At 56.1% G+C, this 13,775-nt stretch overlaps 1 protein-coding gene across 1 annotated transcript in view; it reads right to left on the reverse strand.

Annotated features, from left to right (window-relative positions):
- Nucleotides 1-5,929: 5,929 nt before the first annotated feature.
- The window catches only part of TENT4A (terminal nucleotidyltransferase 4A), a 46,596-nt gene continuing 38,750 nt past the window's right edge, over nucleotides 5,930-13,775 (reverse strand). Inside the window, 5 exon segments of the mRNA XM_035727687.1 lie at nucleotides 5,930-8,272; nucleotides 9,761-9,925; nucleotides 11,931-12,089; nucleotides 12,514-12,686; nucleotides 13,544-13,644. Coding sequence (XP_035583580.1) covers nucleotides 8,078-8,272; nucleotides 9,761-9,925; nucleotides 11,931-12,089; nucleotides 12,514-12,686; nucleotides 13,544-13,644 — 793 coding nt within the window. The 3' untranslated portion in view covers nucleotides 5,930-8,077.

Genomic DNA, 13,775 nt, shown 5'->3' on the forward strand with positions numbered 1-13,775 from the left:
GGGGAGCTCGGTGTTGCCTCCACCTTTGTCCTGATGTGGGGGAGGGGCGAACGAGGTTGGCAGGGGTGCGGGGAGACACCAGGAACCCTGTGTGATGTGTGACTTGCATTCTATCACCAGAAGCAAGGTTAAAGCTGGACATTCCTGAATTGAAATAGCTTTCACGATCATTGGGTTCAAATTGTCAGAAACACGAAAAAACTGGATTCTGGGGACAAGCTGGGCTTCTGAGGAAAAGCAGGAATTTACAGGATCCCTGGGGGACATCGGGGGACATCCACCGGGGAAGGGAGGGAGCTGAGCTGTGTGGTGTTCCATCCCCATGGCGTCCTGGCCTGTCACCTGCCACCAAAGGGGAGGGCAGGTCAAAAAGGCAGGGCACCATGGACAGCTGGGCCTGTGGGAGCCAGAGCGGCAGCTCACCCAGCCCTGGGGCGCCCCCTCTCCGGGACCTAAGCAGGCAGAGGGAGGTGGCAGGTGCCCAAGGAAAGGCAGAGAGGGACTTTGAAGCAAGTGTCGGATTTTTGCCCTGACCAAAGAAGTCGTATTTATTCGTCAGCACATAGCTTCTCGGTGCCTAGTGACTGTTCAGCAAAATTGTTGTTCTCGTGGGGGTGACAGGCTCGGAGGTGAGTGGCCCTTCCTGTCCCCAAGGTGCTGGTAGCTCTAGGGGCACTGCTCCCTGCCCCCCCACCCCCGCAGAGGCCCATCCCCCCCAGGACTCAAGTGGCCTCCCTGTGGGAAGCCGCGCGGGTCCCTGCCGTGGGGTGTGCTCCCTCCTCTGCTCCCGGGACTGGGCACTGTTCTCCCTGCCCAACTTTCCCTGAGGCCCGCTGCTCTTCTGCAGCAACCTCGAGCCTCTGCCATGAGGCCTGCCCAGTGACTCGGTGCCAAGTCAGCCGGGCGGGGTGGGGCGGGGGGCGCTGTGATCAAGAAGCCCAGGCAGGAAAGGCTGTGCAGGGCAGCTGGACTTCGCAAAGCGCTTTTGTGGAGAAGTTCACAGGTGGGCTCGCTCCCCCGTTCCAGGTAGGGGCTGCAGTGTCCCGGTCCAGGGACAGAGGGGCTGAGACAGAGGTCACTCACCGGCCTTGTGGGGCTCACAGGGCTCCCGAGGGAGGGAGATGGGACAGGCGCATCCTCAGCCCTGCAAGCAGCTCCTGCTCTGGTTCCCATCCTCCAACACCCCAGCGTCCCTCAGGAAAGTGGCAGCTTGGGGGTCAGGTGCTGCAGGCTCCCTCCCAGCGCGCTGCGGGGCCGGGATGACCAGAGGGGCCCCTCACCCCCTGCTGAGACCCGAACACACCAGCTTCTGCACAGAGAGCCGGAGTCCGATTTCAGCTCTTCGCAGCGGTCCCCCGCTCAGAACCCACAGCAGCCCCCGACCCGAGGTGGCAAACGTGGCCCCAGCCCCCGCCCCTCCCCCATCCCAGGTCCCCCGCTTCAGCCATGATGCCACTGTTCAGATGCGATGGATCGTCCCTTTTCTTGGTAGAAGAGAAAGGGGCAGCCTTATTTCTCTGTCCTTCCTTTTAACCGGAGCCCAAGGTTTCCAGTTCAAATATTAACTTAATTCACAGCCTACCTGGGAGACCACCCACCCTCAGGGGACCCTCTCCAGCCCAGGCGGTGACACGCAGGTGTGCGAGCTCTGCCGAGGGGGTGGTGCGGACAAAGGACCCGCGTGGAGGCGCACAGGGCTGAGGAAACCAGCTAGTGAGGCAGGAGCGCCCCCTCTCTTCCCTGTGGTGAGCCTCTCCCAGCAGCCAGAACTTCTGGAAGGGCCCAGGGCTCCCGTGGGGAGGGAGCCCTCCATCAGACCCCAGTCGGAGGACGTGGGGTGGACCTCGATGCCCACGGATACCCCCGCGCCGAGCGGTCAGCAGCAGGAAGGGAGGTGGGAGACGGATCCGTCCACAGACACACTCCATCCAGGAGCCAGACAGCAAAACAAAATGTGGGCAAGGACTGGCTTCCCTGAGGCTTCCTCCTTCCCTGGCTGATAGCCCCGGGGCTCTCTATCACAGCGCCAAACAAACCCTCCAGGCACAGCCCGCAAGGAGCTGTGACATTTAAAAAATTCTGCTATGTATCCAGATTCGAATTTTCCTACAGGAACAAAAAGACACCTCGAGTCTTAAACCTAGTTGCTGCTTCTTTTCTTACCATGAGAAAAGGTTTTCATTCACTGAAGTTTTGCTGTTTTTTTGTTCCAGACTTTCTTTGGCATGCAGTAACAGAAGCAAGGGAAGCATGAGCACATACCCGTGCACCGTGAGTGTGTCGGGCAAGTTCGGGGTGTGCGGCCCGGCGCCGACCCTGCACAGAGTGCTCGCACACGCAGAGGCACACTCGCGCAGGCACACACTCCAGAAAGCTCACCATCGACGCGGTAAAGACGGTAAACTTACTTGCTGACCATGATGTAGCGGATGTCAAAAGGCGGACATGACTAATTATTGACCAGTGGTGATGCCAGGACCCAACACTAGAAGAGAGAAAAACAATCCTCTGGACTGTTCTGAGGGAGGAGGGACCCACATGACATGGGATGAAGGGGCCGGTCCCCAGAAGGGAGAACAAAAAATCAAGGACGATGGGGTTACCCCCAAGGATGGCCAGCACTCACTTTGTGCTCCAAAGGACATGGGACACACAGAGGTGGAGACCCAACTCAGGCAAGACCCCCTTCCCTGCACCAGACCTATCCCTGGGGCCTTCAAAAACTTCGCAATGAGCTGAAAATTCAGGACATGAATTTTGTTCCCTTTGTTCCACAGATTCAAGGCAGACTTCAGCACCATCCATTATACTTTGACCACTCGAGGTGCTTCACAAAGGGCCAAGCACTGTGGACCCTGCCCATCTGAGTCTCTCTCCAACTGCCGCAGAGGATGCTTACCCTCTCTGTGCCTCAGTTTATTCCTCTGGGGCTGGGAAGGGTCCCTGCGCCCTGGTGGTGGTGGTGGTGGTGTGCACAGTGCTCATGGTCGGCCCAGGCCCTGAGGTCATCAGCTCACACCCTGTGGAATGGTCCCCGCCCAGTGCTGCAGCCGGGCCGGCCCACTGAGCGCTCACACCGTCACCCTGCATGCAGGGCTGTGGATGCAGGGGTGGGGTCTGGCCTGGAGAATGCAACCGGAACAGCCCGCTGAGGGGTCGAACCACGAGGACTCTCTCTTGCACGAAGCCCAGGGGCAGAAGCAGGGCAAGTCCAGAGGGAGCTAAACCAACTCCCCGGTTGGGACTAGAGAGTGTGTCTGAAGCAGTCCCAGCGTGCTTTTCCAGAACCCGCCTTTCCGAGGAGCAGTATCGTGACCATGAAAGCCAAGGCCAGCAGCAAAGCTCCACAGTTCGTGAGCCAAGAGGTTTTATCCTAACCCCTTAAACCGCCGAGCCAGGTGGCTCTCCGCTCCCCATGGTGGCCGCGGGAGAATTTCCGAGTTCCGGGGAGCCACGGACCAGGCCACAGATGGGAAGCTCACGGGACTCAACAGCAATGGAAGGTGGAGGTTTCCTGCCCAAACTGAGCAGCGGCTCCCAGACCACTGGAGAACCAGAGCAGCCCCCGCAGTCAGGATGCGCGATCACTCTGGTCCCAGGTGGGGGCAGGGGTGCTGCACACTCGGCCCCGAGACACTGCTCACCCCAGGGCAGAGCGGCCCCGTGGGGCTCCAGAGCCCTGCCACCTTTACAGTTCCCTCATGCTTCCGTCGGGGCTGAGGACTCGCCTGCTGCATGGGCTTGGCTTTGGCCACGGCTGTCAATAGCCATCACCACGAAGACACTCAAGACTTCAGGAAACACCAGGAGGAAGGCCTCAAATCTGCCTCCTCACACACTTGCTCCCAAACCTCTAAGTGACCCACAGCACCTCTGTACGACCTTTAACACTGTCAGTGCTTTAAACGTCCAGGGTCAGAGGTTATGGACAGAGAGCACAGCGTCTGTAAGAATCCAAGGCGGGTTTATTGACCTTGCCTGGAATTCACGCCAGGGCCTCAAAAGTCATGGGCCTGCCCTGCTCCAGGACCCAGTTATGCTGGGAGACTACGGGGCGTCGGCACCACCAGCTCTGTCCAAGGGCCCTCGTGACAGATCACCTAGGAACTGCCCCACCCCCGGGGGGCCATGGAAACACCACAGCGAAACCTGTTTTCCAGCCATTCTTAGTAAGAATTAGCCCCGAGTGTGGGATGTTCGGGGCTGCTGGCCACTCCCCTTCCTAGATCAGCTTCCCCTGGTCATCTAAGCTACCTAAGGACTGGCAGGGACTTCACAAGTTAGAAAAGCTGAGAATAAACTACACACCCCTGTCAAAATTTCAGATGGATCATCACAGGGTGATTGACACAAAGATGTGTGCACGTGAGCGGCCGTGTCTGCGCTGCGGATGTCACCGCCTCCCACGTGCACCTGCTGCTGGGAGCCCAGGCCCCACACGCCGTGCACGGGAACCCCAGGTACCTCGAACACGGATAAAGATGGGGCATGACCCTGCACAACGTGAAGGGGAAGTCACAGAGACCCGGCCACAAGGGAGCAAATTCGGAATACTAGGACTTCTGGGGAACGGGGATGACTGTGGTGACTGACCTGCAAGTGATCAAACCGAAACTGAGTAGCACGGACGGTGTGAGCCGTGAGCGGCCGCTGGCACCTCTCCACGGCCCAGGGAGGCCCAGGGAACCCCAGGGAACACAGCCTCCTCTCACCTGCCCTGAGCCAGCAGTGGGGCGTGGGGGTCTCCCCCTCCCCGGGGCTCCTGCGGATCGTGCCATTCCGAGAGCTGTGGGCGGCAACCCACAGGGAGCCCAGGGCCATTGCCCTCCCCGCACCCCCCTATCCATCAGCATGGCCTTGCCGGCCCCCTCCCACCCGCCCAGGGCCCTCCCGCAGCGGTCATCGCTCACCTGGGCCACCTCAGCACCTGCCTCCAGCCCGTTCTCCAATGAGTGGCCATAGGGACGTAGAAACCCTGCGGCTTCCTGTCACGGCTCCCCTCCCTCCAGTCTCTGCTTCTGCACCTGCTTCCAGCCGTCGGGCCTCCTTGCTGTGCCACCAGCGTGCCAGCCCACGGCCTTTGCAGTGGTCCTAGCCATAGACACACCTGTCACTCCGCCTCAAGCCACTGGTCACAGCACTGACATCGGGCACATGAGTTGCTTTCTGAGGTCCTCTGCAGCCTTGTCAGAACATAGGCGCTGTGTGCAGAGGGCCTTGTGTCCTTGGGACAGCACCTGCTTGCAGCCTTCCGGAAACCCTTGTGGAAGGAGCAGATGAATGAGGGCTGGGCTGTGCCAGGCTGCAGGGTGGAGCATTCTAGCACACCCCCCGCGCCCTGCAGGCCGAGACACGTCGTTCTGTCACTCACTGCACTGCAGGGCTTTTTAGATACCTCCTTAAAAATTCTAATAGGTTACATTTTAAGTTACATTTTGATTGTGTGGCTGTTTAGGATGTGTTCTTCTTAGGGTCAGGATCCTGGGATGGAGCCCAATGCCAGGCTCCCTGCTCAGCGGGGAGCCAGCCTCTCCCTCTGCCCCTCCCCCTGCTCCTGCCCTCGAATTAAAAAAAAAAAAAAAAAAAGTGATCTACTTCGACGGAAGAGAGATGTAGAAGGAATGGTTTCCCCGGAAAGTGTCATTGGCGCCAAGGGTCACACACCTGGCTTGTGGGATGTGGCGCAGGGCTAGTCAGCGGTGCGAGGACCCCCGCCCCCCCTGCGCCCCTGGCCCAGAACACGGGCGAACACTGTGCTTCAGCTGCCGTTCTTCTGTACACGGCACCGGGACGTCACCTGCATTCTGAAGTTCCCGAACCAATGAGAACCAGATTTCTCACTGCTCTACTTAGAAAGTTCAAGAATACGAAATGGCAGAAGCGGCCCTTCTCTGGAAAGGAAAGCACACACTCCAACACAAACACCAACTGGTTTCCAAAGTTTATTAAAAATCAAAGAATAGAAAAACTTTACATAAAAATATGTCAATTTTAGCTTCCACATTGTTGTCCACACACACAAAAAAATCGAAACATGATATCGTTTTGTTCAACCTGTAGTGCGTGACCACCGTGGTAGCCAGGCCAATTCATCCGGTTCACCATGACGGGGATGGAGCATGGCGCCTGTGTCTGTGAATCGAGCTTTAAAATGCACCCCCACGGGACCCGCGCCCCGCAGTGGTTCCTAAATGTAGGGTGACAGTCAATATTGCTAATGTGTGGAGATTAGTACAGGCCTACTTATCAGTTTTTATAAATATTTCTTTATCAATAGATTCACAATTTAAATATCTTTAAATATTTTTGATAACTTTCGATCATCAAGAACTGCAGACAACATGTGCTACTCTCTTTTGGAAGGCCCCCCAGAGAAGCCGCGGCCGCCAGCCGCGACAGTGCTGGGGGGGGGTGGGGGGGCCAGGTCCCGGGGGCAGAGGACGGCCGAGGACACTGGAGGTCCGGCCCGGCCGGGACACCGCCCCCAGACCGCACTCCAGAGCTCCCCGCTCTGCACTTCCATCAGGTGTCATGGTAGATAGTCTCTCGATTCGACCTTCTCCACTAGTGGACTTCAAAGACCAACCTACCTGTAGTGTTCAGGAAGGCCAAAACCCCCCATTTTAAAAACGGGAGGTCAGATGACCTATGAGATGCAACTAACACCAGGACAACTGTGGCGCTCCGAAAACTCAGGGACAGGCAGGATGGGTGTAGGACAGAGGTTGCCATGGCGGACAGCACTTGCATAGTATACCTGGATGCTTCTCAAGTGGGGCACCCGCTGCTCCGGCCCCACCCCGCGCCGGGCTCTCCTGCGATGCGTCACAAACACTCCCCACGGTGCACTGAGCAGCTCAAGTACTTCTCGTAGATTTGCTCTTAACAGAACGAATGCATACCGCTATACAGATTCCTCCACGGAATCAACATAATTCCTTTCTCCACATTCCTAAAACTGGGTGCCCTCGTCCGTACTGATATTCACCGGACCCATCCTGACAGGCTATGTGACTAAAACGGACTGAAGCACTTCAGAGTTCTTTTTTTTTTTTTTTTTTTTTTTTTTTTTTAATATTTTATAACGTGACAACCCTTTCTCCCCTTAGAAAGTTTTACTTCTGGCACTTTAAATGCTGGATTTGTCGTCTACTTTAAAAGAACCGAAAACCGAAACATTAAAGCTCTGCGGTCAGAGCGAGACAACAGGCCGGACGGCAGGGCCGGCGGGCAGCTGGTCAGAAGGCTCAGGAGCCGAGCCCCTGCAGGGAAGCGCGGGGCCGCTCGGCTCCCCCGCCACGGACGGAGAGGCCTCGTGTCTGACCCAAAGGAAAACACAAAAATAAAACCCCGAGCCCCTCAATCACGGTGTTGGTAGCAGTGCTCCTCAGACAACCAGCCGACACGATGAACCCAACTTAGAAAATGCGACTCGGGAAAGGACCTAAGCTTGTTTAAAAAACCTCCTCCCTTAAATATAACTTATGTGAAAATATGAATTAAATAAAAATATCTGAGTTATTGCACAAATCATAAGTTTTCAATATTTACATAGAAAAACAGTTCTGAAATTTGAAACAAAAGGTGAGGGCAGTGACACAATGGCGACCTCCCAACCCTACCCGCTGGGGAAGGAACGAGAACGGGGGCTGATCTCTGTTGCTCTGGCAGACACGCCACGCAAACACCCCAACCGCGAAGGACCCAGACGGGCTGCCGAGAAGTGCCACGGCCGGCGTCGCGTCCGTCCCCGCAGTCCCTGGCCCAGACCTGCTCCGTCCGGCACTGGAGGGAAGGATCCCAGGAAGGCAGACACAGCGTCCACGTTTAATAAGGCTTCACAGATGAGCACAAGGAGCTGTTCTTGAAGATGGACGTGACCACCACACAAGGAACATGCAGAGTGATCAGCGGCGGGCGGTCCGCGGGGCCCAGGCCGACGTGCTGGATGCTGGTCTCAGTTCCGGGCTGGGCGCCGAGGCCACCCGGCGCGAGTCTGTGCAAGAGCGAGGGGGGGGGGGGGGGGGGGGCGGGGGGGGGGCGGGGGGGGCGGGCCGGGAGGCGCCATCAGGGGCTATTATCTGCTCAGGCTGACGGGCAGGCTGTCCCTCGTATGTGTGTGTTTTTTCCTCCTCCAGCCGGTGCGGTTGTACTGGTGGTGTCCCCGGTTGCCCACGGGGGGCCGCACGCCTCCACTGCCCACAGAGCTGTACGTGCCAGGCTGGCTGTGGCTGTGCGAGCCTTTCATGGACAGCTTCATGCCGCTGTGCTGCTGGAGAGACAGAGAGACGCAACGTGGGAGGCTGCCCCGGAGACCCCAGACACCGCTGCTGTGGGGCCCAGTCGGGGGCAGCGCACCACCCCCCCACCAGAGACCGGGCCCGAGGACAGTGAAAGCGCACAAAGGCTGCACGCCACTGCCATGTGCAGTGTCCACGTGACCGTGAGCAGGAAAGAGCAGAGAGAGCCATGCTTCCATGTCACAGTGACCACTACACCTGGGAGACAGACAGGCCGCCCCCCACCCCCGAGGATCAGAGCACGCACACACACACGCACATTCACATCCGAAGACATGAGCATCACACTTCTAACTGGTCTATGCGTCCACGAACAAAGAGGGGCCCTGGTTTTCTTTCCCCCACCGCAGCTGTGACATTCTGCAAACACAAGCAGGAGTTCCATGGCCCAGCAGGCTGGCGCTCGAGCTCCCGGGGGCTGGGGAGGACACTGTATGCGCCGGGGCTCCTGTGCCCACAGCCCCACGCGAGGCAGGCCAGCAGAAAACACAGCCACTTTCAGGAAGCATGCAAACAAGCAGCACAGGGGGACTGAGAGGGAAAGCCAAAATGCGATTAATGAGGTGCTTTTCCCTTCGAGAAGTCATTGCTCCCCCGTGAGTACTTCCCACAGGCCAACGTGAGACACCTGGAGTGCACGGAAGACCCCATCATGCCTGGAGGGGCGACCCCAAGGAGGAACTCTCTATTACATAGCTCCAAATAAATATAACAATCCGACCTTAATGACGCAGCTTCAGAGAACCAACCCTTAAGCACTGAAAATTTACTGGCAAAATATGATCAGATAAGCAACAGAGGAGCTGACTGAGTCATCGAGGGGGTGTCCCCAATATCGCCAGAGCCCAAGGGAAAACACCTGCCTTCAGACACTGCACCTTGACCCCTATAGGCAGACGTCCGTCACAGCCCTCAGAAACATTCCAGCCCTACAAGGGCACAGGGAATGAATACCGACCTGCTTTCCTACCACCGAACAGTTTCTCACGTACGGAATCTGGACTTAAGAGAAGCCACAGGGGCACCAACCAGCGCATTCACAGGGACCCCACTGGAACCGAGAAAGCAAACCCCATGCAGGCCCCCCCCTGCCCCAGGTCACACCGGCATCTGTTCCTGATGGTATCATCTGGTTCTTGAAAACCAAAGTATTTGGCATATAAATTAATTCAACAGATAAATGGGAAACAAAATATTTTTCACTTTGAATCTTATTTCCAACTTCAGTTTTATGCTAACAAGTTCAATGAAAGAATGAAGACAGATGCTTAAACTATATTATATTTGAAAATAACACTTTTATAAAGTTTCAGTCACCACAAAGAAAAGCAAACATGAAGCTGAATGATGAGAAAAGAAATTCCGTTTTAAACCACATCCCTGTGGAACCCTGTCTCTGGTGGAAAGAGCAGAAAGCCCTGGGCTCCGGGCACCAGGCCCCGGCCAGGGGGGAGGCCTACCTTGTGATACAGGTGAGGGCTTGAGAGCGGGTTGGGAGATGCGGACGGAATGGCCGCGGAAGACATGTGATGAACAGCTTTCAACGCCGGAGTTCCTTCAACGCCAACTTGTCTGCACGGGACGGGGGCCGCCCCCAGGGTCGGTGGAGGTATCGTAAACCTGGTCTAGGAACACACCGACCAGAGACTTCCATGAGGCACCAGGCCGACAGAGGTCACCAGTTCTCATGCTGAGCCCGAGAAGGGAGGGCGCTGCTTTGGAACAGCCATTTGCAAATAGGCTCATTCACATAGTTTGTGTTTTACTATAACCCAACAGGATTTGTTTTGCATCAGAAATATTCTACATTCTGAAACAGCAACTACAAAAGAAAGTATGCCCAGTAGCCCAAGTCATAAAATCTCGTTATTCATTGAAGACGAAGCAACAACTCAACAAATCTGTCCTCAGAGTAACACCTGTCCTTCGACCCAGGATGGGAGGCCCGACGCTGGTCCAAGCGATGGCCTGTGGAGGGATGCTGGCCCGCAGAGGTGTGCTGGGGAAGGCTGGCCTCCTCCCTGCTCCCCCTGCCCCTCTGGTCCCTGGACTACTTGTATTTCTGCATCACAGGGGTGCCAATGGGAACCTCTCTCAGACCTCCAAGAACTGCACTGCTCACATCGAGGAATCCTATGCATCTGCCCCGCTGGAGACTGACTGTAGTCCTCTACCCCGAGGCAGTGGATGGAACAGGAGCTGGGGTCTGTCTCCCAGATGGTGCTCCAGAGCACATGCAGAGCCTTCCTTACGCTTTACCAAAGGTCCTCACCGGGGGCTGGAGCACACTCAGACCCTCTCCTCAGTGGGGCCTGTGCTCCCCTGGGGGCACGCGTCCCCGGGGTCTGCCAGACTCACGTCCCCGGCTCTCAGGGCCCACTTCATCCCGAGCGGGGCACTTCATCAGCCCGTGAGCTTCCCTGGAGAGAGTGCTCGTGATGTGTACAGGGGGTTACTGAGTTGCTCCAGTAGAAGTCAGGTTTGCAGTTTAGAAATAAAACAAGAAAGTGGGCCTTGAGCCTTGGCTTAAAATGTGAACGATCTTAGCTTCAGCCTCAACTTCTGTTAGCAAAGTGAACAGACGAGACCAGGGCACCAGCAGCGGCCTGCGACCTGTCCCCAGAACATCCTGGACTTCCTGCCAAAACCACACACTGCATCAGCTGGACCACTGCGTGGCGGCCACGCTGGCTCTCAGGGGACCTGAGCCCCCGGGTGAGGTTAGGACCAATGACGGATTGGGGGACACTGCAGCCAAGTGCCTCAGCATCGTGCCCTCAGGCAGGACCCACAAGTGTCTGGTGGGGCTGTTCTGCCTGCCATTGCCGCCAGTGCATGACAGGGGCGCACTGCGCTCCACCCTCCCCACGGCCCAGGGCAGAGAGCCAGACGACAGACAGATGAGTCCACGTGTCTGCACATGCCCACGTCTCTATGCTCAAATCACAGCCCTCACTGCAGAGAGGACCTTCCTTTAAAGGGGAATTAATGCGATGGGTTTTTACAAATACGTGTTCAGTTGTGTGTAACTGTCAAATGGATACCAAACTGAATATTTTTGAAATTATCTTTCAGGCTTCTAATTTCATCTAATCTAAAAAAACAACCAACAGAGGACATATTCTAACAGAAAAAGCTCTACAAATACTGCCTAAAAATAACGTGAGAAAGTCAAAGTTTATACTAAAACTTCTTAAGAGTGTAAATGGGGTGATTCTGAGAGGAAGCAGGGACGGTGGTCCCTTTGCGCCCAGGCGGCGGTAAGCACCAGAGTCCAAATGACGCAGGCCCAGGACCACAGTCTCAGGCTGGGTGTCAGTCATTTTCAGACAGACGCTCAACCTGGACCTTGTCTAAAGCCCCCTCGGTGCTCGATGGCCAGGAGTCCCCTTGCTGCACACATCACACAGGGTGGGCCCCGAGGACACGGTCTTCTATAGAATGACAGGAGTTACATTCTATCCGTCCACAAAGGACAAGGATGTCCTACAAGATAGAAGTGTACCTTCCAGAGACTTCCGAAGACCTGTTTCTAATTCCAAAGTGCCAGCCGCTGCTAGAGTACCTGCAGCAGCTCAGACGTGGTTCCCAGGGGCCCGGCTGTGGGAAGGGTGCCAACCGGCTGCATACCTGAGTGTTAGTCGTCATGACCAACGTTCTGGAAGGAGCGGACTGAGCTTTGCCGCTCGGCACGGGCAAGGCGGTGGGTAGGCTGGCCAGCAAAGGAGTAGGTGCCTGCAGACTGAACTGGTAAACGTTGGGCGTTGTGCAGGGCGGCGTGTCAGAATCCTATGTAGAAAAGACAACAAGGACGGCCGTAGAGAGGCACACCGCTTCTCGGCGACGGAAGCAGGACCCGTGGTGCGGCCAGCCACAGATGGACTCGAGCGCAACGGCCCGATCTGCCGAGCCGCCCGCCCTCCCTTCAAGTCCTCTCAGAACCGAAGAACGTTCCGGTCACACGGGACAGACACCTCACTTAAATGTTTCCTCCCCACACAAGCGTCTAAAACGCTTTTGAGGATGTCCGCTACAGCTGGGCCATGAGCGGCAGGGCTGGGGTCCCCGACTGCCGGCGGAGGCTCGTGGCAGAGCGGGGAGCCCTCGGGGCCATCTTGGGGTGGCGGCACAGACACACATGGAAGGGAGAGGAATCCCGGGCTGGCGGAGGCTAAACACCCCGCCACAGACGATCCCCTGCAGGCACACTCACAATGTCACTCCCGGAAAGTGAAGACACAGAGGAGGCGGACGAGCCGGACGAGAGTAGCTGGGGGCTGGGCAGAGACAAGGTCAGGCGCTGGCTGTAGGGGGACTCCGGGTCTCGGCGCTGGGGCGGATCCCCATCACATGAATTTATTCGCTCCTTTATCTTAATTCTGTTGTCTGTGGGAGCAACACAGCCTGGCTGAGCCACTTAGTAAGAGGATGGAAGCTCACACCCCACCACAACAGCCTCCAGCCACAGGTGCCACCCAGCCTTGACATGTTGCTAACGAGACTCACAAACTAATTTCTCATTTTACTTAATTTACTTAATTTTTTTAAATTATGGTTTCAGTTATTAGACAACATTAAAATATGTCTGGAACGACTTGGATGTGTGAACAGGTTTCTACTGTAAATCTTACGGAATCTAAACACAGAGCGCGCGTCTCTGGGGAGGCTGGGGCAGGGTGAGCTGCCAGTACCCACCGGGTCTCAAGGGTACAGCACCAGCCCGGGGCCAGAATCTCTCCGAGACTCTTTATAGTGATTACATGACGACATGTTCCTATAAATACTACGCTGAATAAAGTACATTATTAAATGGAACTTCAGGGGCGCCTGGGTGGCTCAGTCGTTAAGCATCTGCCTTCGGCTCAGGTCATGATCCCAGGGTCCTGGGATCGAGCCCCACATCGGGCTCCCTGCTCAGCGGGAAGCCTGCTTCTCCCTCCCCCACTCCCCCTGGCTTGTGTCCCCTCTCTGTCTGTCAAATAAATCAAATCTTTTAAAAAATAAATAAATAAATGGAACTTCACCTGTTTCTTTTCACATTTTTAATGCACTTACTAGAAGAAACTTTAAAGGTCTGTGTGTGGCATGCATTGTATTCCTGCTGGCCTAAATCTCACCGCTGTAAACTCTTACAGAAAATGAGGTGTTTCCTCAGTGGGAACAATTAGCACCGAGGGACAAAGAGACACTCCTGCTTCAAGGCGTCAGAAGTTTAAGAGTAACGTGACTGGACGAGCTCTCACCAAGCTCGGGCGCTGGGGGGGCCTTGCCGCCCCACTTCTCCTTGATCCACCTCCGGTAGTCGATCACTTCCTGAGTCACTTTGATGATTCTTCCTAGAGTACTGCAAAGGGACACCACGGGGAATCAGCGTACTGCAGAGTGACGTCGGGGGCCACAAACCCTGCAGACTAGCTATTTTATATTTTTAATAACATATCACTTTGCCAAGTGAAAGACAGAGGAAGAAAGCTA

Source organism: Zalophus californianus, chromosome 5, assembly GCF_009762305.2.
Source record: "Zalophus californianus isolate mZalCal1 chromosome 5, mZalCal1.pri.v2, whole genome shotgun sequence".
In the NCBI taxonomy this organism is placed as follows: Eukaryota; Metazoa; Chordata; class Mammalia; order Carnivora; family Otariidae; genus Zalophus; species Zalophus californianus.